The 23,781-nt window shown below is 46.0% G+C and overlaps 1 protein-coding gene across 2 annotated transcripts in view; it reads right to left on the bottom strand.

Annotated features, from left to right (window-relative positions):
- The window catches only part of LOC139060239 (activating signal cointegrator 1 complex subunit 3-like), a 462,385-nt gene extending 440,013 nt beyond the window's left edge, over positions 1-22,372 (bottom strand). For both annotated transcript variants that reach the window (XM_070539311.1, XM_070539312.1), the window contains exons 1-3: positions 22,214-22,372; positions 21,664-21,802; positions 21,473-21,588 (exon numbers count right to left, since the gene is read on the bottom strand). In XM_070539311.1, the coding sequence (XP_070395412.1) occupies positions 21,473-21,588; positions 21,664-21,800 (253 nt within the window). In that variant the 5' untranslated portion in view covers positions 21,801-21,802; positions 22,214-22,372. The remainder of the gene's footprint in view (positions 1-21,472; positions 21,589-21,663; positions 21,803-22,213) is intronic.
- Between the last annotated feature and the right edge of the window lie 1,409 nt (positions 22,373-23,781).

Here is a 23,781-nt window from a genome sequence, read left to right as displayed (position 1 = left end):
CCGGAATAACACCCCGGTGGTCTCCCATCCCCCTTACAGTCCCGACTTGGCTCAGTGCGACTTTCTTTTGTTTCCCCGACTGATGAAAGCGCTGAAAGGAAATTGGCAGTCAGTGGAAAACGTCCAAAAGCATGTTACAGCGTTCCCAAGACATTCCTGTCAAGATCTTTCACGGTGCCTTTCAAGTGTGGCAGACATGACTCCACAAGTGTATTGATGCAGAGGGAGAGTATATTTAAGAATTTTAACCATTTGTACAGGTCTGGTCAATAAATCTGTTTTTCCCAGAAAATGCGCGTTACTTTCATAATCAGGGTGTCTACCAAGTTGACATTTCCGAATTCCCCGAGTTTTCCAGGTTTTCCCTGAAAGCCTTTGCCAAATTCCCTAGGTGACACAGAACTTTGTTTCATGTCAAGAGACAGGCTAACACCATGTTGCCCGATGGTGTCGCTCTCTAGTAAGCATGCTAAAAAATTTTTTAAAAACGCCTTAATCCAGCTTGAATAGTATAAGGGGTAGCGTTTATTTTATTCAAAAAGAAAACAGAAAGGAGGAGTTAGTAAAATGCACAGCAAAAAAAATAAGATATATTGGAAAAAATGCGTAAAACTCATAGTGAGACATTCTGAAATACAAATAAAAACGAGATGCATACAGAAGCAAATATTTTCGAAGATTAGCTATTTGCTGGAGACTCCATACAGAAGGCAAGTTAAGGCGGGAGAATGCCTCTGAATTTTATAGTGACCCATCATAAATATATAGTAACTAATATTCATTAATTGTCACGTGAGTCGTGCTACGTTTCTTCAATAAATATATTGAACCATCCGCTCAAATTACTTGCAAAGGTTAATTATTGGGCCCAAGCATTACAATAAGGAAAGAAATAATCTTTTGCGATTACTACCGAAACCCCCACTTTGCTTTCACGAAGGCATTACCCTCTTTGAAGGGTTGTCAAAGAGGACAATGCCTTCGTGAAAGCTGTCATTTGAAGGGATACATTTCACTGAGAAATGGGATGGGTGTACCTTAAGAAAGCAGAATGTGCAATTTACTCAAAGCCTGATGTTCACTAGCTATTCTTTGTAACCACTACACTGTAATGGCAAAAATAAGTTACGTTCGCAAATCTTATGCCGTGACCGAAGGGGATATTACGAGATTCACAGTTTGTTTCTCCGGTGTTCTTGGTGAGCTAAACAAGGCATCTTGTTTATTTCTAGGGGAAATTAGGGGCATAGTACGGATAAGGTGCAGGCAATGCTCCAAATGGGTGTGTTAAATGCACATTTTCAAATAGAATAGGTATGCAAGTGGTCCATAGCCTTATTAGTCTGTTTTACGAGCTGTGTAAGACTTAGACTGCTGCGCTTGCATAATTACAATAACAACTGAGATAAAATTGTGCTAACATAGGAGGAGCAATACGCCAAGTTTATGTGCGATGGTAAATGCATGTTCATCAAATACGGCATCAAAAAATTGTGAACAAGTGTTCGAAATTATCACGCTACTGCTATTGTCTCAAGAGAGATTAAGATACTTTATACTTTGAAGGAATAGGCAGCATTTCAAGTGGAATGTGTTGCATAGATTTAATATTAACAGGTTATTGAGAAGCGTTACGAATAATCATTGAACTCTCATTTTTTTGTACATACTTTGTCATGCATGATATATTAGTTTCGGCTGGTATCCTCACCGAACTAAAGAAGGCAGCTTCGTTAGGTTTGGTGACTGTAAGGACAAATTAATGGGTGATGTGGAGGTGAAGTTCAAAATAGATGGCTTTCGTAATAAATTACGTATGCAAGCACTCCAGTGTGTTTGAGCACTTCTATAGCGAGAGCGGAAGGATTGAGCCCGCTGCTCTGGCAGCACCATAAAAGCCGCCAAGACAAAATTGAGTAAAAATTGGTGGTGCCCAATGGAAACTTCCTGTGCGAAGTGGTTGGATCAAATACAGCTTTTGTAAAAATTTTCTTATTCATGCATTAGACTGTGTGATATGGCCGCTATCAACTATGCTTCTCGGTGTCCTGACATAGCTGTAGTTTACAACAGGCTCATATTTTGTGGAAAGTGGAGGGGGGCCGGGCCATTGTAACTGCAATGTGTGACAAAATTTTTACGTTCCTGGTCCGGTTAAAAGCGTAAGCAATAATAAGCCGTCGTTTTTCTTTCCTTATTTTCATGTGTCATAACACCTTTCATCCTTGTTTCAGCGATGTCCTCCACGAACTAAACAATACATTTTGTTTATATTTGGTGAAAATAAAGGGCTCATTATCACTAATATGAAGGCAAACTTCGAAGATAGAGAACTAATTGTGATATTTTTAGTATATTACGCATGTAAGCTATTCGGAGCTTTATGAATGTGTTTTGCGAACAAAGAATCTATCCCATTGCTCTGGAATAACTGTGAACTCAATAGATATCAAATCTAGTAGAAATTGAGTGAGTGGGAAGGGTAGGGGGGGCATTATAAAGCACTAAAGCATTGCATACCCCCTTCAGCAGTTGTAGTCGTGGTTTTTAACAGGTTCGCTGGACGTCCACTGTCGCACGGCCGAGATGGAGAGTCCACTTTTTTAATGTGTGAATACTGCAAGTAATTTATGTTGATTGAACGTCGTCGCCTATAACCTCGATAGCACTTTTACCTAAACTAGCGATACATTTATCTTGTAGACTTAAACAGCAAGTACAATTCTTTGTTGAATTATTTAAGTTATTTGTACTAAATGTGCCTTTTTATGTATGCTGTACTGCTGCTACTGGGCGCAATCCGAGGCCACTGTGGGTGCACTCATTGCCTTTTGCCCCTGTATCATCTTGAGATTTTGTATAGTTCCAAGAGATAAATGCAAATTCAGCTCATTTTTCAGGCCCCCATGGTTCACTATGTGTGATGGATAAATAGGTCCCTGTTGGTTAAATATACTTATGAGAGAAGCATTTCCAGGATATTTCACTCATTGTAATAGTAATTGGCAATATATATATATATAAATATATATATATGCACACACATATAAAGATAATGAAAGGTCAGACCGTCCGGTTTCCCCCCCCCCCACACACACACACAAACACGCACTCACTCTAGAAATAGTTGGTACGCCACTGCATGTCTTTTACTGCCGCAGAACATCAGACAAAGCTCTGAGGGCCCGCCAGTACACTTATTAGGCACATCAGTGCTCATCCTGTGACAAAAGGCAGCGGGTGCACGCGTGTCCGGCGACAATTGCCTCTTCCCACGCTTGTTGAGCTTCACCGCAATAATTTGCGCATGCTTCACCACGTAATACTGATGTAGTGAGGCGAAGTTCACTTTCAGCAACCGGCATTATGCAACTCGTCATGCTTTCCGAGCTTCGAAGTCAATATCGAGGACCACAAAGGCGGAGTCGGTGCCATTACTGATAGCGACGAATTCTTTCAGTGAAAACATGGCACAGAACGCCAAGAAGCTTAATAGCGAACGCAGAAGCAACTAGGCCTAGTGTTGCTGCGGTGGTGGCTACGGCTGCCAGCGGATTTGCGTGCGAGAGCGTTCGAGGAGCGACGAGGTAATCAAAACAATGGCGGTGGTGGTGGTTTTATTAATGCCGTTTCGGACCTGCCATGACGGCTGAAAGTCCGGAAAATCGGATGGCGAAGGGTTCTTGCTTCTGAAATTTCAGACATTATACATAGGCTCTATGGGGTATGTGGTGGTGCCACGAAGCCGTCCGAATTATCTGGAGTCCGGAAAGTCGGTCGTTGACTAAACACTGGCAACTCCTCCTACTCAAGCCAGCTTTACCGCGACTTTCTTTCCCTTTCAATGAAATTACAGCTAATTTTCCTTGATAGAAGCACAAATTCGCTGAGTTTTCCCTGAGTTTTTCTAGACTATTGAAAATCCCTGAGAATTCCCGGTTTTCCTGGTTTTCTCAGTTGGTAGACACCCTGATAATGGACCCTGTATGAGCACGAGCGCACACTCAAGCACTGTGGTGCACAAAAAGAAACACTGCGCATATGCATTACAGTTGCATGTAGCTGCAATCTGTTAGCTACGTAGCGTAGATACCGCGGTCACCACAGGGTGCTGTAACAAGTCAGCTGGTTGAGTGCACTGCGGCTCGCTGAGGACAGCTGCGTTTGGCGCATCATAGGCACCGAAATTGGAAGTAGTGGGGTCTGCATGAACATCCCCGCTCAAGTTTGAGCTGCGCACCATGGTGACCTTCTGTAGGCGGAGCGTCGTAGGCATGCCCCACTCCACCGGTTTTTGCAGTCGAAGGCATTGAAGAAGGAACAAGAGCACAGCAAATGGTAATATGCGGGGGCCTTTGATTGCCAATATCCCCGCTTCTTCTGAACGCATAGATGTACTTTTTACATAATTATTTCTGAAATAGTCTATAAGTTCAAATGACTTTGACAAAGAGTGGTTCAAGGTCCGTTTGAAGAATGAAGTGAAATCGCACAATCAACTGCCGTGCAATCTGCAGAGGAGCTTCCAAGCAAACACATGCCGACAAGACCACTTGTCAAGGCCATTTAGTCATCCAGCAGGTTCTAAACTGTGGCAGTACAACTCGCTCCACAGGATCTGCGCTCATTGGTCGCGTAGCCTTGGCTCTGGTGCATAGAACTCAGGAAGGCAGAATCAGAGCCATTGGCTTTTATACTCCTACTGGAAAGGTTTCTTCAAGGCTGCTTTTTTGTCATCACATGTGGCACCAACAAACATTTATCATTATCCATGGCTCCACAAATGTCTTTATGTGTAGCAACAATGTAATTATTCAATGTAAAAGAACTTGTGTGATTTTCACACATTTAGGACGTTTTCAGTTTCAGTTTATTTTTCTTTAAATACAATGAATGGGTAAAAGACAATATACAGACAAGGATCAGTATATTGTCTGTATACAGGAGGATCTGTATATACAATTGTGGACATGAAATGTCTACAATCAGATAACAGTGCTTAATTTCATTTGTAAACACGTACAGTGAAAGCTCGTTACTTCGAACTTCAATCATTTGAATTTATGGATAATTATAACTGTACGATTTGGTCCGGCCAAGCTCCACAGAAGTCTATGGATAAAAAAGCCCATTAATTCGAACGTGAGAAGATTCTGCCACGGATAATTCGAACTACGCGCCACCGTGCCGGCGGCTTGGCGCCTGGCACACGGCCAGAGAAACGTGCCTACTGCCTACACACAAGGCTGCGTCACCTCCGGAATGGAGAGAACGGCAAGAGAAGGCAAAATCTGGAAAAATTTAACCAGCGCGGGGTCGGACAGAAGGCAGCAGCGGCTGCCTCCTCTCCGTTCTACATTGGCCCCCGAGACTTCTTGCCCGTCGCAAATCTCGGGGGCTTTGCAAATCTCATTTGCTGACTATGTCAACAAATGAGATTGCAGTGGGGTGTGGTGCGCTGGCAGATGAGGACATAATTTCTCAGTTCAGAAGCAGTGAACCTGTCACTGCCAGTGACGACAAGGAGGAGGAAGACGAAGCGCCGGTGCGGCCCTCCGATGCAGAGGTCATGGCTGGGTTGAATGCTGCCCGTCTCTTGTTCAGTTTTGAAGAAGGCGAAGAGGAGGCCTTCCGCCACACTCGCTCGTTAGAGCAAAAAGTGCTAGCTGTCGCCTTCAAGGAAAAAAGGCAGACTACGATCACGGACTTTTTCAAGCATTAAATTTCTGACATGCTCTACTGCTTCCAAATCGCAGTGTACTGTTGTTCTCCTTCACTTTCGTTAATTCGAACTGAAGCGGCTTCACCTTGCGGTTTGAATTAACGAGATTTTACTGTAATCGCCCTTGGTTATATGTCCCTGAAATTGATTAAATGTTAGCAAGGGGAACGAGGGCACTTTGAGCCTTGGCTTTTAGTGAAAGTCACCTGGTCAGAATTTTGAAATATGCCAGTCTGGATTTGGATTTACTTACGTATTTACTTAACACCCCTGGAAAAGCAATTAATGTACACAAGCATATGAAAATCCAGTGAGCTAGCACAATTTCTAAATTTATATAGGCTGTATGATACATAACTAAGGTTGTTGACAAGAACTGTATGGACACCTATCAGTGCTGTCACATGGGTGTTGCCGGCTTTCAGGCTTCATAACATATCAATAATACTTCTTGTCAGTTCGTATCCATCCTGCTGTCAGAGGCAGATCCTGGAGGTAATACCTGATCACCTGCAACCCCCCTGTAGTGCTCTTCGACAGGGCGGCCGGACTAACTTTATTCCAGCCAGGGGAAACGCAGCAGCTGTACTTACAGCGTTTGGCACTGAGTACCGCCCCGACGTAACGATTCGAAAGCGAAACTGTAAACCGAAACAGGATATCACACGACCCCCCTTCCTCCTTGTTTTTTCATAGAAGCTGACAGTTTTTATCACTTCAGAACTGTGTAGCCTGTAATGACAGAGCTCACATGCATGCAATCCTGTTGGTTGTGCTTTCAGTGCCTCTCGAAGTGCTGAATGTATAGGGAGACAGATAGTCCACCAAAGCAAGCATAAAGTCAAAGCCCCATGAACTGAAGGTGCGCCTACTGCAGTGGTATAGCCAGAAATTTATCTCGGGGATCGCAGGGTTCTCCGCCAACAAATACCACCACTCCCCCCACCCCCCTTCACCTCTCTCTCTCTCTCTCTCTCTCTCTCTCTATATATATATATATATATATATATATATATATATATATATATATTGTAATGGAGTGTTTGAACAGTTCAGTTGGTAGCGTCTGTTCATAATCGAGAAGGAAGGTCACGCAGAGCAGGAACAGCTGGTTGCCCGAACGGCTCACGCTCGTGCTCAGCGCTGGCGATCCGACTGGCCCACTGGTTCTACTGCAGGCACGGAACTGATGATCTGGCTGGCCTTGTCCTTGCGCTCTTCTTCTTCATTACAATTACCCCGGTGCAAAAGCGGAGCCATCCTGGCAACTTACGACGTGGAGACGAGCGGGTCGTAGAATTGTTTCAGGCGGTGAACGTGAACAACATCCCGTCCACGGCGCCGCTTGTCGGATGTCGGTGTAAGCGGCTCTATGACATAGTTGACCAGAGAGGTGCGTTTGACAATGCGGTATGGTCCATCATACTGCGAGAGAAGTTTTGTTGAAAGTCCAGGCGTGGTAGCAGGCATGGACAGCAAGACAAGTGTGCCGCTGCCGCAATGGCACGTTGGAGCCAGTGTCGATGTGATGGCTGACGGTTGACGTGCGACCCAGAGTAGGCTGAGCGACATCAAAAGAAGAACGGAACTGGGCAAGCAGGTGAAGAAGCTGGGAGCGCTGCTCGGAAGTAAGGTCATCGGCAATGAAAGGTGTGAATAAGTCAGGTGATGGCGGAGCAGAAGTGGAAAGTGCACAGAAGTCAGTGAGCTCTGTATACGAAGCATCCGGCACGTCGGTTATAAACATGTCATCAAGAGGCTGAACATGGCCAAGTGCTTCACCGCAAAGAGCCGTCAGGGCTGTAGGAAGCGGATTGGAGACAACGATGGCGCTGAGACCGGCTGAAATGTCAAGCGTGGCAAAAGGGAGGGGAACATCTTTGCAGGTCATGAAGAGTTCCGAAGGAGTGAAGAGGCCAGTGCCTCCAGAGACAGCGCCACAGAAGACGGGAACAACGGCAGACGAGTACAGCGGTATGGCGATGTCTTCCCGAAGGACTAGCTTAGCGGGAAGAGATGTGGCACCGACGAGGGGTACGTCACACAGAGGCGATAATTTGACTTCAGCATGTGCACAATTGATGACGGCGTTATTTCGCGAAAGGAAGTCCCACCCCAGTATCACGTCGTGAGAGCAGGACTGAAGAACCACAAACTCCACAATATAGAGAACACCCTGAATAACAACTCTAGCTGTGCATGCTGCTGAAGGCTGCACTGGCTGGGCGCTTGCTGTGCGAAGAGAAAACCCAGAAAGTGGCGTCGTAACTTTTCGTAAGGCACGAGAGAGGCGTTCATTTAGGACAGACATGGCTGCTCCAGTATCAATTAGCGCAACGGTAGGGAGGCCATCCACAGTAAGGTCGACAACGTTCGAAGGCGACAATGGAGGACTTGTACAGATCGTTGGCGACGCAGCTCGTGCCTCCTGAACTGCGGCGCTTAGTTTTCCTCTTGCGTGGGTGAAGGGCGCCGACGCAAGGGGGATAACGAGCGGCGACGCGGGGAAGGTGAACGACGTGGAAGGACCGGGCGCTCTGCTGGTGGCCTGTTCGACTGCCGACTAAGATAAGTGTCTCGAAAAGGTTGCACGTTGGCGTAGGGAGGCGACTGCACCAACCCATCAGAATGCAGCATGCGGCAGCGGCAGAGTCGTGCAACATGGCCGGGAATACCGCGGGCATAACATACGGGCCTGTTGTCTTGTGTGCGCCAAGGATTAGCAAACGCAGGAGCAGGTCGATGAACGGGATGAGGAACGGGTGGTAGCGGCCGTGGATGTAACGCAACGAGTGGTTGACGAGGAGGCTGTGCGGCGACGGATGCGTAAGTAGGTGGCGCGGCGCCAGGGTACAGCTGATGCTGCATTGGTAGAGCCTCAGCAACTTGAGGCTGCGCGGCGACGGATGCGTAAGTAAGTGGCGCGGCGACAGGGTACTGCTGACGCTGCATAGTTAGGGCCTCAGCAACTTGCTCTTCAATAACCCGCCGGAGCGTAGGGGCGAGCTGTGTAGGAGGCTGTGACGGCAGCGGCTGCTGTTGGGGTAGCTCAGCAAAGGGCATTAGAGAGAGCTGACGTGCAATTTCCTCCTGCACGAAAGCTTGGATTTGTGTGAGCAGGGGGGAGCGATCAGGGAGGACGGTCATGGAAGAGAGGGCCTCGTCAGCCACTGAGGGGCGCCTGGTCAAATCGCGCTGCCTTCTCAACTCGTCGTAGCTTTGGCACAAGTTTATGAGCTCTGCTACGGTGCGCGGACTCTTGGCGATCAACATTTGAAAAATGTCATCGGAGATGCCCTTCAATATGTGCTTGAATTTCTCATTTTCGGGCATAGAAGCATCCACACGCTTGCACAGGTCGAGAACCTCTTCGATGTAACAGGTGAATGTTTCACCGGGTTGTTGCGCTCGCTCTCGTAACCGCTGTTCGGCGCGCAACTTGTGGACGGCGGGGCGATCGAAAACTTTAGCAAAACTGGCCTTGAACGCGGACCAGGACTGAAAGTCGGCTTCATGATTTTTAAACCACAGATGAGCCACTCCCGCAAGGTAGAAGATGACAGCATTTAACTTGGCGGTATCGTCCCATCGATTGTGCAAGCTCACCCGTTCGTGTGTAGACAACCAGTCATTGACGTCCTGCTCATCCGCACTGCTGAAAACCGCTGGATGGCGTTGCGGGACAGCGCCAGAGCAGGCAACGGAGGGTGGCAGCGACGTCAACTGGGGAGAGGCAGGCATGACGGGAGGCAGAGTCCGAGACCGGAGTTCCAGGGTCTAGATGTTCTTGAATACCCCGCACCTTCCACCAATTGTAATGGAGTGTTTGAACAGTTCAGTTGGTAGCGTCTGTTTGTAATGGAGAAAGAAGGTCACGCAGAGCAGGAACAGCTGGTTGCCCGAACGGCTCACGCTCGTGCTAAGCGCTGGCAATCCGGCTGGCCCACTGGTTCTACTGCAGGCACGGAACTGACGATCTGGCTGGCCTTGTCCTTGTGCTCTTCTTCTTCATTACAATATATATATATTGAAAGGGGGTTTATTACAGCTCGTTCAAGGGATCGCAAGTAGCTCTTGATCACAAGTCCTAGCCCTTCGCATCAGCAGCCTGAGCTCGGGTCTCGCACCGCAGCGGTGGCAGTCCACACAGTGTCACATGCATAATACCCACTACAATTTATATATATATTCTTGTCTGGGGGCTGCTAAAAGTGCCTTTGCGAGACAAACTTTTAGCACTCCGCAGATAAGAATGCTTTAACAATGAGGATGCACATTTTTTGCATTGCCGAAACAACACTATGCGTAACTTTGGAAAAAAGCTTTTCATTGCTGGTACGTACATGAATTGGAAAAACGAACGGTGCTAAAACGGGGCCAAACAAAAACAAGACAGTGCACTATCATGCGCCTTCTTGTTTGCACGCCAAACTTGTTGCAGTCCAGGTAACAGTGGAGTTCACCGTTGTTTTCCCGTCAAATCTTCTAGTGAGTGCTAGGCCCACGGCTACGTACGGAAGAGGGCAGGCACTATTTTGCAAGTCACTCAATTGCACTTTCTGAATACAGGAGCGAAGCTTTGCACTATAACTTCAATACTATCACATGATGCAAGTTTCACTCACTTTCGGTGACGTGCTGTACGGCTTGTTTGAAGAGATGTTTGGAAGTAACTTGTGATCATGGTAACGCCGGAAGAAGTAAAGAAAGCCTTGCGAGCTATGCAATGGGGGGAAGGCAGCTGGGGAGGATCAGGTAACAGTTTTGTTGAAGGATGGTGGGCAGATTGTTCTAGAAAAACTGGCCACCCTGTATACGCAATGCTTCATGACCTCGAGCGTACTGGAATCTTGGAAGAACGCTAACATAATCCTAATCCATAAGAAAGGCGACGCCAAAGACTTGAAAAATTATAGACCAATCAGATTACTGTTAATTGCCTACAAACTATTTACTAAGGCAATCGCAAATAGAATCAGGAACACCTTTAGCTTCTGTCAAGCAAAGGACCAGGCAGGATTCCGGAAAGGCTACTCAACAATAGACCATATTCACACTATCAATCAGGTGATAGAGAAATGCGCGGAATATAACCAACCCTTATGTATAGCTTTCATTGATTACGAGAAAGCGTTTGATTCTGTGGAAACCTCGGCAGTCATGGAGGCATTACGGAATCAGGGTGTAGAAGAGCCGTATGTAAAAATACTGAAAGATATCTATAGCGGCTCCACAGCCACCGTAGTCCTCCATAAAGAAAGCAACAAAATCCCAATAAAGAAAGGCGTCAGGCAGGGAGATACGATCTCTCCTATGCTATTCACAGCGTGTTTACAGGAGGTATTCAGAGACCTGGATTGGGAAGAATTGGGGATAAAGGTTAATGGAGAATACCTTAGTAACTTGCGATTCGCTGATGGTATTGTCTTGCTTAGTAACTCAGGGGACCAATTGCAATGCATGCTCACTGACCTGGAGAGGCAAAGCAGAAGATTGGGTCTAAAAATTAATCTGCAGAAATCTAAATTAATGTTTAACAGTCCAGGAAGAGAACAGCAATTTACAATAGGTAGCGAGGCACTGGAAGTGGTAAGGGAATACATCTACTTAGGGCAGGTAGTGACAGCATATCCGGATCATGAGATGGAAATAATCAGAAGAATAACAATGGGCTGGGGTGCGTTTGGCAGGCATTCTCAGATCATGAACAGCAGGTTGCCATTATCCCTCAAGAGAAAAGTGTATAATAGCTTTGCCTTACCAGTACTCACCTACGGGGCAGAAACCTGGAGGCTTACGAAAAGGGTTCTACTTAAATTGAGGACGACGCAACGAGCTATGGAAAGAATAATTATAGGTGTAACGTTAAGGGATAAGAAAAGAGCAGATTGGGTGAGGGAACAAACGCGAGTTAATGACATCTTAGTTGAAATCAAGAAAAAGAAATGGGCATGGGCAGGACATGTAATGAGGAGGGAAGATAACCGATGGGCATTAAGGGTTATGGACTGGATTCCAAGGGAAGGGAAGCATAGCATGGGGCGGCAGAAAGTTAGGTGGGCGGATGAGATTAGGAAGTTTGCAGGGACGACATGGCCACAATTAGTACATGACCGGGCTTGTTGGAGAAGTATGGGAGAGGCCTTTGCCCTGCAGTGGGCGTAACCAGGCTGATGATGATGATTATTATTATTATGTGGTCATAGTATCGTAGTCACCACGCGACACATAATGTTATTTGATCACACTCGGGAATTGATGAGGCAGACAGTCCGAAGCAGGGCTGCTTCCTCTGTTTAGAAGCCTTTGTGAAAATTATGGTATCCATAGCTCGCAGTAAAATAAGGGCCAGTAGCTCAGAGCAATTTGAAAGCGTCGTGCCTCCTGGCACAGTTTTATTCTGAAAATTGCCAGGGCATTTACTTAAGAAGGGCTCTCCGCAGCAAGCAACGTGTTACGACGGGGTAGATGAGTCTCAGCTATGCAAGTGGCGACGGCCGTCTGGTGTTGCGCGATCGGGCATTGACGAGATGCTCTAGCCGCACGCTGAGTGGAACTCCCCCACCCTATGTTCATAATTATCCGCTAACTTGGTTTTTGGCGCCTTTTATGCACCCCCTCTCCTCGCCTCCTTATATCTATTACCCTCTTCTCCCTCTTAAAATTATTTTTCGTTATACACTGTCACACTCTTCAACATTCACCGAGTTGTTGAACAGTGCGACAGCCCCTAACATTCCTATATTTCTGTTTCTGCGTGGACTGTGGAGCCATTCACCTACCTGCCCTCCCACCTGTTTGTTGTGGCGGTTTCTTACTCTTAAAACAGTCAAGAAGCAAGGCAACAGGGGCTACAAATTATACACTGGGAACTATCTGCAAACAATTATCCCGCTGCTTTGATCACCAAGGTTCAAAAGCTTGCGTTGAACCTCAAGCCCCCAAGAAAAGAGAGTTTTGCGGAAATACACGTGCATCCTGTACGTGCCTTGCATAAGCGAAGTGTTGTCCGGCAACTTTTCAATATATGACTTGCATGCTGCACATGTGCCAGCAAACAAGCTACGGAACCAAGTCGTTAACGTGAAAGACAGCGTAGCAGATGACAAATTCCCAGGAGTGGTATACAGAATAGCTTGAGATGACATCACCGGATATCGGTTGTAAATTCCACAATATAAGCGAGTTGGCGGAGTTTACATGACACGTACTTCAATGAGTTGGTGCGGAAAACATATACCAGTGGCTTACGATCAGTCAGCACGTAAAACTGGCACCCTTCCAGAAAACACAGAAAGTGCTGTACCGCAGTGTAGATGGCTAGTAGCTATCGGCTGAAGACGCTGTAGCGGATCTCAGCAGGTAGTAGCTTCCAAAAGTAAAAAGACGAAGGTCTCCACTCAGAGTTAACGCGCTGCTGTAACACGGCTTCGACGGCCACACTGGAGGCATCCACAGATGGATAAGAAGCATTGGGTTCGCGACTGCTTGCTTGGCAGCAGTCGCGAAATGGCAGAAAACAGGCCGGCGGTTGACCGAAGGAGGTCAGTGAGCGGGAGAAGCAGCTCTGCACAGTGAGGTATAAAGTGCCTGAAAAAATTCGCAAGCCCCAGGAATTAGCGCAACTGGCGCAATGTTGCAAGCTGGGGATTATCCTGGATGGTCTTGATGTGGGATGGGAGGGGGCGTATACTCTCGGGTGATATGTGGTGGCCCAAAAATTCGAGCTCAGATGCACCAAAAATACACTTCGAGGCATTCACAACCAGGCCATACTGCTGTAGACGTTGGAACAAAGCACGTAGATAGTGCTTATGATCTTCGGGCATTGGGCAGGCCATAAGGACATCATCAAGGTATGAGAACACAGTAGGGAGGCCCACGTAACCTCCGCAATAAACCACTAGAAGGTTTGAGCCGAACTGCGGAGTCCAAAAGGCATCATGATGGCCTTCTTAGGTATGTCAACGGGTTCGATGGGAATTTGGTGGTATGCCTTAACCAGGTCCACTTTGCTGAAAATGGTGCAACCGTCAAGGCGTGGTGTAAAGTCTTCGATGTGAGGCAGCGGATGGCTTTCATGGACAGTCTTGGCGTTCAACCCTCGATAGTCTCAACAGGAACACTAGTCATCAGGATCACGCTTGGGCACCAGTTGCAGTGGAGAAGCCCACACACTGGACTACGGGCATATGATGGTGAGCTTTGCATGTGGTCAAACTCCCATTTGGTGATAGCTAGACGGTCCCCAAACAAGCGGCATGGTGGAGCGGCTGCTGGTGGACCACGGGTGACGATGTAGTGTGTCATCGTATGTTTAAGCGGCTGAGTGAGGTTGCACGACTTTGTTAACTCCAGAAAATCTGCCATGTTCTTTTCGAGAGGAGAGGAAGGTATCAGCGTGAGGATGCCCATGGGAGCAAGGCCGGACAGGACTCCAGCGTGCGAAGATGCCGCACACTGACATCCAAGTCGAAGTATGAGACAAAGTCCGTGCCAATGATCGGGTAAACCATGTCTGCGATGACGAAGACCCACCAAAAAGTGCAGCGAAGGCCAAAGTCGAAGGTGAGAGATCGGAGTCTGTATGTCGCTATAGACGAGGCGTTGGCAGCACGAAGCGACTGCCCTGGAGAACTTGTCGGTTACCACAAAAAGGCAGCTGGGATGACAAGCAAGACCCCACGCCGTCGTCAGTGATCCCGGCGGGCATTTCCCAGCCACAAACAGGGAAGTGTGCACTCTGTGGCTCGGTGTCGGAAACGCAGAGGGCTGGAACTCCGAGCTTGACATGTGTGCGAAAGAGCGTGATGACCAAGACAAGGCAAATGGGTCCACTGGAGTGTGGCAATTGAGGCAGCGAGCTCATCGATGCAGGTCTTAATGCGCGAAATCGGCGAGTCTGTAGGCAGTAACACCGCAGTGACGGACGGGGAGGTCGCCTCATGAACCCGATCGACGAGCTCTACTAGATGGTCGATGGTGACATTGCCAGGCACCACGAGGACGAGGCAGATGAGCTGGGAAAGGTGTTGGAGAAAAAGCTCTAGAAGCAAAGATGAGTGGGTGGGGACGTCGTGCTCCCCGAGAAGCTCTCACATTCGGCGCAGCAGTTGCGAGGGGCGCCGGTCACCAAGGTCCTCCTTGGTAAGGAGCTGCTGGAGGCGGGTGTGTTCTGATGGTATGAATCTCTCCAGCACCTTAGTCTTGAAGTGCTGATATCGTGCAGCGCCAGTGAGGGCAGACGGAACATCCAAGAGCTCGCTGGCAACATCGGGGGAAGGACTGAGGCGACGTGGTAGTAGCGTGTCGTTTCCGGGGTGATGCGGTAGAGACAGAATTGTGCCTCAACTTGCGAGTTCTGGTGCCAGAAGGGTGGGGGGCGAAGCTGCAGCGATGAGACGTCCTGCGGGCATGAGTCCTGTTCCGTGGAGGGTTCAGGCAGATCAGTCAGTCATTGTGTTCGTTGTAGGTGATCACTTGTAGGCTTATGCCTCAGGAACGAAGGAAAAACAGCTGACCCAAATCGATGCCAGGCCAGAACCGCGAGTCGTGGTTTCATGTGCCACAGCCAGGTGCCATCTTTATTGTCTCCTCATGCGGGTACGCACTATCCGGGTTCTAGGTGCCACCCAAGGGAGGGTGCTACAATTCAATGAATGGTTAAAGAGCATTAAGGAACAAAAAGCTTCCAATATTGGAGAAGTCCTCAACTGTACTCACTTGCACATGGCAAAGTGCTTCTAATGGTAAGGTTATGTGAATTTCCTGTGCAACTTGTGGGGATGCGCGACCCTCGCGCCACCCCTGATGTTTTTCCCGCATAGCACGTCTCCTGTAGTGCGGCTTCGCCGCACACGCGGCGTCGGAGTGGTACAAGCGTGGTGCGAGAGATGGCGCGCGCATCGCGCCGCTGCGCGGTTACTTGGGTGCGGGAGAGACAAGGCGCTCGCTCTTGGGTTCGAGACAGCGAGCAGGCCGCACGGACCTGCCGCGCGTGCAGCGCCCCTCTTTCCCGGCGGGTCGGCGCGCGGCGGGGGACGTCTCCCGCGAGCGCGCGGCGACCGATGCATCTGCGAGACCGCCTCGCGTGGCCGTCTTCGAACGCGCCACGATTCGCGTGACTATACACGCGAACGACCAGGCGTTGGGATCCAGCATGGAGCGAACATATTCGCTCATGAGGTCGCGGTGAGTCGGACTTCTAGATTTGTCGCGCGCCCATCGGCATGTTTTGTGGATAGCAACTCGGCTAGCAGGCATTGATGTATGAAAGGTGCAATAAATGCCCTTGTGATTGTGTGCACTACTGTGTTGTCGTTCTTTTGTCCCAAGAGTACGGTGAGAGATATCCCACATCAGACCCCACAAACTCTCCTACAATACCAATACATGTCAGAGCAGTGTTTCTACGAAAACAAATAATTAAACGACAAATGACTTTTCAACAAAGCTGCTCAATGGTGCGAATATATATATATATATATATATATATATATATATATATATATATATATATATATATATATATATATATATATATATATATATATATATATATATATATATATATATATATATCATCATCATCAGCCTGGTTACGCCCACTGCAGGGCAAAGGCCTCTCCCATACTTCTCCAACAACCCCGGTCATGTACTAATTGTGGCCATGCCGTCCCTGCAAACTTCTTAATCTCGTCCGCCCACCTAACTTTCTGCCGCCCCCTGCTGCGCTTCCCTTCCCTTGGGATCCAGTCCGTAACCCTTAATGACCATCGGTTATCCTCCCTCCTCATTACATGTCCTACATATGCCCATTTCTTTTTCTTGATTTCAACTAAGATGTCATTAACTCGCGTTTGTTCCCTCACCCAATCTGCTCTTTTCTTATCCCTTAACGTTACACCTATCATTCTTCTTTCCATAGCTTGTTGCGTCGTCCTCAATTTGAGTAGAACCCTTTTCGTAAGCCGCCAGGTTTCTGCCCCGTAGGTGAGTACTGGTAAGACGCAGCTATTATACACTTTCCTCCTGAGGGATAATGGCAACCTGCTGTTCATGATCTGAGAATGCCTGCCAAACGCACCCCAGCCCATTCTTATTCTTCTGATTATTTCTGTCTCATGATCCGGATCTGCCGTCACTACCTGCCCTAAGTAGATGTATTCCCTTACAACTTCCAGTGCCTTGCTGCCTATTGTAAATTTCTGTTCTCTTCCGAGACTGTTAAACATTACTTTAGTTTTCTGCAGATTAATTTTTAAACCCACTCTTCTGCTTTGCCTCTCCAGGTCAGTGAGCATGCATTGCAATTGGTCCCCTTAGTTACTAAGCAAGGCAATACCATCAGCGAATCGCAAGTTACTAAGGTATTCTCCATCAACTTTCATCCCTAATTCTTCCCAATCCAGGTCTCTGAATACCTCCTGTAAACACGCTGTGAATAGCATTGGAGAGATCGTATCTCCCTGTCTGACGCCTTTCTTTATTGGGATTTTGTTGCTTTTTTTATGGAGGACTACGGTGGCTGTGGAACCACTATAGATATCTTTCAGTATTTTTACATACGGCTACATATATATATATATATATATATATATATATATATATATATATATATATATATATATATATACACATATATATATAATTCCGTTTTTGTGTTCTGATGATCAACACTGTTCAAAGCGTACAGGTCATTCCCGCTTAAAGAGGACAATGGCGCGCTAGTTGCGAGCAAGCCTCGAGACGCGAAAAGCGGATCATCGTCGACGTCATACTGCCATGCTATAAATACAAGCTGCAACAGGCCGTCAACCAGTGGGCGCGGCAGCGGTGCTACTATGCAGACCAACCCGTTTCTATACCTTCTGCAGGTAAGAAAACGCTATGGAAAAGTTTACTGTAGTAACGCTGTCTGTCTGCTCCTGCTGCCGTGCCCATGGCCCTTGATCGGATCTTGTGTACTCGATGAATGCTCTTTTTCAAACTCTTCTACTACTTAGTGGGCACGTTGAAACAAATCCGGGCCCAGATGATGTGACCATTGCAGAACAACTGAAGTCCATTGCGAAAGATATCCAAGAAATAAAGAAAGGTAATAAAGCAGCGGCTAACCAAAAGCTTAATGCAATCTACAAAAAATTGGAAAAGATCGGAATGCTTGAGAAACAAGTTGCTGAGAGTAATGAAAAAAATAGCTGCACTTGAAGAGAATGTGTGAGAATGTGAAGAGAAGGTTGACGAACTGGAAAATAGAAGTCGTAGGTCGAACCTCATCATCTATGGGTTGGATGAAGAAGAGGGTGAATCCACTGAAAGTCTCCGTGGGTCTGTAACTAGAAACATCTTTCAGGATATACTACATATTGAAGTCGAAGGCGTTGAAAGGAATCGTCGTCTGGGGCGAATGCGAAGTGACAGAACGACAAACAGGCCAGTCATGTTGAAACTTTTGGACTATCGTGATAAGGTGAAAATCTTCAAATGCTGCTCAAAACTAAAAAATTCAGGATATTCTATCAGCGAAGACTTTTCCCGTCCTCTCAGGGAAATCAGAAAGAAACTATGGGACACAACTAAAGCAAACCCTGACAGAAAGCAGAAGGTCTTCTTAATGCACGACAAAGTAAGCATCAATGGCCAGCTTTTCAAATGGGATGAGGAAATAAACGACTTGGTCGAAATAAAAAAAAGTGAGAAGAAAATAGAAAAAAAAACGGAAATGCGAGCAATCCATCAAAAAGAACACGCAGCTGCCGATAACCCTATTAAATATAAACGCGCACAGCCTTCTTAATAAGATTGACCACTTGGAAGCTACCCTTCTCACTTTTAATCCAGATATTGTTGTGATCACTGAGACTTGGCTGCACTCTGGCATTCAAGATCATGAAATCGTTCCCCCGGGCTATGTCATCATTCGCAAAGACAGGGAATCTAGGGGTGGGGGAGTGGCCTTGGTCTTAAAACGTGATCTACCCTTTACGCAAATGCCTGACATTCCTGGTGTAGAAGCCGTTTGGGGCAAAGTTCACTTGAAATGTAAATCTGTTAATGTGGGCGCAGTCTACAGGCCACCAAATGCTGAAACTGTGTATTTGGATCTTCTGTTTGATTACATGTATAAATATGTCTATGGCTCTATGATCATATTAGCTGGCGACTTTAATTGTCCGCTAGTTAACTGGAATACTTTAAGCTCAACTGATGCAACAAGTAATGCCATGTATCGTATCCTATTCACTTTAGAACTTGTACAAATTGTTAGAGAGCCTACTCGTGCGCAAGGATCATCCAATTCTATACTAGACTTGGTGTTTGTTAGTAACTACTTCAGAATAGATGATTGTAAAGTTGAAGTGTCAAGAGGAATTTCTGACCATGAAACGGTACTGTGTAGGCTGTTCTTGCCAAACTTGGGTCGCCAACGCGGTCCGACGAAATATGTGCGCGCATTTAACAGAGCGAACGACGCGGCTGTTATGACGTATCTTATTTATGAATTTAATTATTTTTATTATTTGTATGTTCAGAGTATCATAACTATTGATGCCTTGTGGGTACAATTTAAAGAGCACGTGATGCATAGCATCACAAATTTTATTCCTTTGAAAAAGAAGGCAACATGCAAGCACAATCCGTGGATTACTCGAGAAATAATCCACATGAAACGAAAAATTATTAGGTTAAGGCAACGAAATAGGCAACGACCAAACTTAGAACTAACGGTAAACATAATTTCGCTAACAAAACAATTAAAGGATAAAGTACTCAAAGCTAGGAAACAATTTTGTGGCACTACACTTAACAACTTCATTAAATATTCGCCGGCCAAGTTCTGGAGGTATTTAAACAGAAAGAATGTTACTGCTAGTTTGCCTACACGTGGAAAGCAGCAAGCTGACTCATTTACCAATTACTTCCAGTCGATATTCACTGCCGATAACGGTGTTTAAGAACATTAGCGTGCTATAGTAATGAGTCTACACAACTTTCTGGCGCTCCGGTCATAAGTGTACCTGGGATTCTTTCTCTGTTGTTGAACCTTGATGAAAGAAAGAGTTGTGGTCCTGACGGAATTCCAAACTGCTTTCTTAGGCGCTATGCCGAACCAATCAGTGAATATCTCTACTTCATATTTTCTATGTCACTTCAGGACAGCTGTCTGCCCGCTGAATGGAAGGTAGCAAAAATTGTGCCCATCCACAATTCAGGCGACGTAACGTCCCCGTCCAATTACCGGCCTATATCCCTCACATGTACCTGTTGTAAAATTCTTGAGCACATCTTATTAAAATTTCTTAAAGAACATGCCGAGACTAAAAAATCATTCACCAAAACCAGCATGGCTTCAGAGCAGGGTTGTCCACTGTTACCCAACTGGCAGAAATCTTTCATGACCTCGCAGAGGGAATCAATCATCAAAGTCAAACTGATATAATTTTCCTTGATTACTCAAAGGCTTTTGATCGCATGGCACATGCTAAACTGAATTTCAAACTAAACAAAATACTTGGCGATGGTCCCGTTACGAGGTGGATAGCCAGCTACTTATCGGAACGCCGACAATATGTGCACTACAATGACCATGCTTCTGATATCGTTCCGGTCATTTCTGGCGAGCCGCAGGGCTCCGTGCTAGCACCATTTTTGTTCATTTTATACATAAACGACATAACATACCACGTTGATGTGAAGGTGCGTCTCTTTGCGGATGACGGCGTGCTATACCAAAAAATAAACACTCATGCAGACCAAATAAGGTTAAACACAGCTTTGGGCAACGTCATAAAGTGGTGCAATACATGGCAAATGGCAATCAATATGGAAAAAACTGTAGTGATGTCTGTCACAAATAAGAAAACAAAACTTAATTTCCCTTACAGTACTGGCAACGGCATTCTCAGAACAGTAACTGAAAAGAAATACCTTGGTGTGATTAAGTACAAAACATTACCAAAAAAGCAATGAACACTTTATACTTCCTTAAGCGCACCTTGTGCTTTGCGACTTCAGATACCAAGTTACTCGCATATAAAGTCCTTATCCGTCCAATCTTAGAATATGCAAATGTCGTCTGGTTTCCATATATGCAAAAAGATGTACACATGCTCGAATCAGTTCAACGAAAAGCTGTTCGTTTTATCTACCATAGATACCAGCGCACTGATTCTCCCACAGAGCTGCTTTCCTACGCAAGCCTAGACACCTTATCAAGCCGCATCACGCTCCATAGACTCAAGTTTATTTATCAATTAATTCATAACGCATTTAACATAGATCCTGCTACTTACATTAGTTTTAATCGTTCTAGAGAAACACGTCACAAGCATGACTTTACGATTAATGAATACTCTTGTGCTCACAACACATATTACTTTTCCTTCTTCCCTCGAGCCATAAGAGAATGGAACGGCCTAGATAAATCTATAACTGCGCAGGATTCCTTGAAAAAGTTCGCTGAGCTTGCAGCCTCATCAGTCTTGTCAACAATCTAGACCTGATGATCATGTTCAGACTGTATTTATTTTGTGTTGTTGCCCACTCGGTGTGTAATTGGCGTATTACTGTACTGTACTGTATACTGTTTGTATTGTTGCCCGCTTGATGTGTTACTGGCGTATTACTGTACTGTAATGTATACTGTATTCCTGTATCTTGCTGATAAATCCACTCCTGTAACAGTCCCAGTGGGACTAACAGTATGTTAAATAAAAATAATAATTAAAAAAAAGACTATGCACTCACAGAATTCCTGCGCATACCGAAGTAGCTCGCGCAAGGCAACAACAACATCGATGTCCGACGGTTCCTTCACAGACAGCACCGTATGCCGAACATAATTCCACACTGCGGTACTTTTCCTGTAAACAAGAAACATTAAAATTCAAACATATTGCACGAAACGACGAGCGCTTATGCGATGTTAGAAACCTTACTTGAGACGCTTTTCGCACTGTGAACGTTTCTTCTGGGCGATTGCATCACATGCTTCCTCAAAACATTCTTCGTTTGCCGCGACACCAGAGAACGTTCGAAGTGTCTCAGTAAAGTGTGGTTGCACCAAGTGATTCATTCCTGAAGGAGATTAAAATTCAGTGATCAGTAGTTTCGTTTCATGGCGACAAGTGAATTCGTTAAGTTTACTTCCGAGTGCCATTACGGACAAGCCTGGTGTGGCAAGCTAAAATGGGATGTTACGCAAATTGGAGTACTTAGTTCATTCTTTAGTTCTGCCCACAGAGCCGAGGTCCACGCGCAGATAGAAAAACATCCCTAAATTTTACACTGTTTAAAACACCAAACGCATGCGGCTCTCATCAACGACTTTTTCACCGTCCTTGAACACTAAAGCGCTTGCCCTGCTATGTTCTAAATGGTGTAATGAGCAGCATTAGCAGAAAAACAGTTCACCACGTGGAATCTACCTCGGTGACACACTTGTAAACGCTCTGCAACAGAGACGGAAGTGCTCTCAGCATCACTTACCGCAAAGTAAAACAGGCGATCGTGCTTCATGACCATTGAAGGCAACACCGCCGCAAAAGAAAGTGGTGCTCTCCTTCGTGTAACTATGAAACGCTATGAACCACAGAACTTTGTGGACCACGACTAATCAACTCTCAATTCTACCGTCACGTCGCGCCACGATCATGATGATGATGATTTAAACGGCCCAACGTTCTTTTACATAGACTTTCCTACAAGAATTTAGACATGGATGGATGGATGAGGCTCAACCCTTTTAATCTGTATTTATGAAAATAAGAATGTTGTATTGTGAGAAAGTGTTGTGTCCTTGAGCGGAATGCTACAAGTGTCGTCTGCTACGACGCCTACTCGCTGCAAACGCGAGACTTTTCTCGCAAATTACAGGCACTTTCGAACTCTCTCGCTCTTTCGAAAGGCTGCGTCGGCTGTCACGATTGCTGAACGTCTTCAAGTACTTTTAAGCACATCTGCTGCAGTGCTAGCTAGGACGCTAGAGGTCTCCTACGAGTTTGCTTCATCATATTTTATATTGACGTACCGCTTCCGAAGCGTCATGGCGTGGCTTTGCACTTACTCATTATGCAGCAGCAGACTACAGTCAGGAAACACAACCTTTCCTACCACAAGTAAGTCTGTGTTCTCAAAGTCCTAAAACTCGCATTTCAATGAGCACATAAACTAGCAATGCATAATGAAGCCCTCAATAAAATTTTATTGTCATGCCACTAAAAGTCCAACTGTGTATGTCTTGTATCAGTAGTGCCTTCTTTTTCCTATTCTGAAGTTTCATAAAGCACGTAACCATACAGCACCAACATAACACACTTAACAAACCAAGGTCCAAACGCTCAAAACATGTTCTTTCAACGTTTAGGATGCCGTCGCTTTCTCGTCAGGGCTTTGACGCCACACCGCGACACACACATCGTCCCAGCCGCTGGCCCAGCGCGCTATCTCCACTTTGAGCAACATAACAAAGGCAGAGAGCTTTGCATGCACTGTCCCACTGCAGATTATAGCAATTGCGCTTGGAGCGAAACCAAAACTGCTAAAAAAATACTTGTAGACTAGTTTGCCATTCAATAGAATACCAATCCGAAGCCTGTACTTCCCATTATTTCCATGATGGTTGAACGATCGCAGCGCCAGATTTGCCAAAATTGTAACTAAGCTGATGAGGATGATGATGATGATGATGATGATGATACTAATATGAAACTCTATGCTCATTGGCATAGAGTTTCTCACATAGAGTTTCTAAATAAGTACCCTAGAGGGAAATGTGGCGCTAGTGTCTACGGGGGTTCTCATGAGCTTTGCCTCAACCTACATGGGAATGATGGGAAGTACAGGCTTCGGATTGACTTCGGTCTTTAGACTAATGGCGTTTCCTTCTGGCGCAGTAAACAAAGCTATACTCAAATATTATCGCGTAAAATCTAATTCTATTTCTGCAGTATGGTATATAATGTACAACACGCTACATAAACTTTGGATGACTTTGAGATGGAAGCATGGTTTACTATGGTTTGTCACCAGGACACACCAGGGTATGCATACTTGGG

The sequence above is a fragment of the Dermacentor albipictus genome, chromosome 5 (genome assembly GCF_038994185.2).
Source record: "Dermacentor albipictus isolate Rhodes 1998 colony chromosome 5, USDA_Dalb.pri_finalv2, whole genome shotgun sequence".
Taxonomy (NCBI): Eukaryota; Metazoa; Arthropoda; class Arachnida; order Ixodida; family Ixodidae; genus Dermacentor; species Dermacentor albipictus.
Note: the sequence above shows the minus strand (reverse complement) of the source record. Positions and strands in the feature narration are given on the sequence as shown.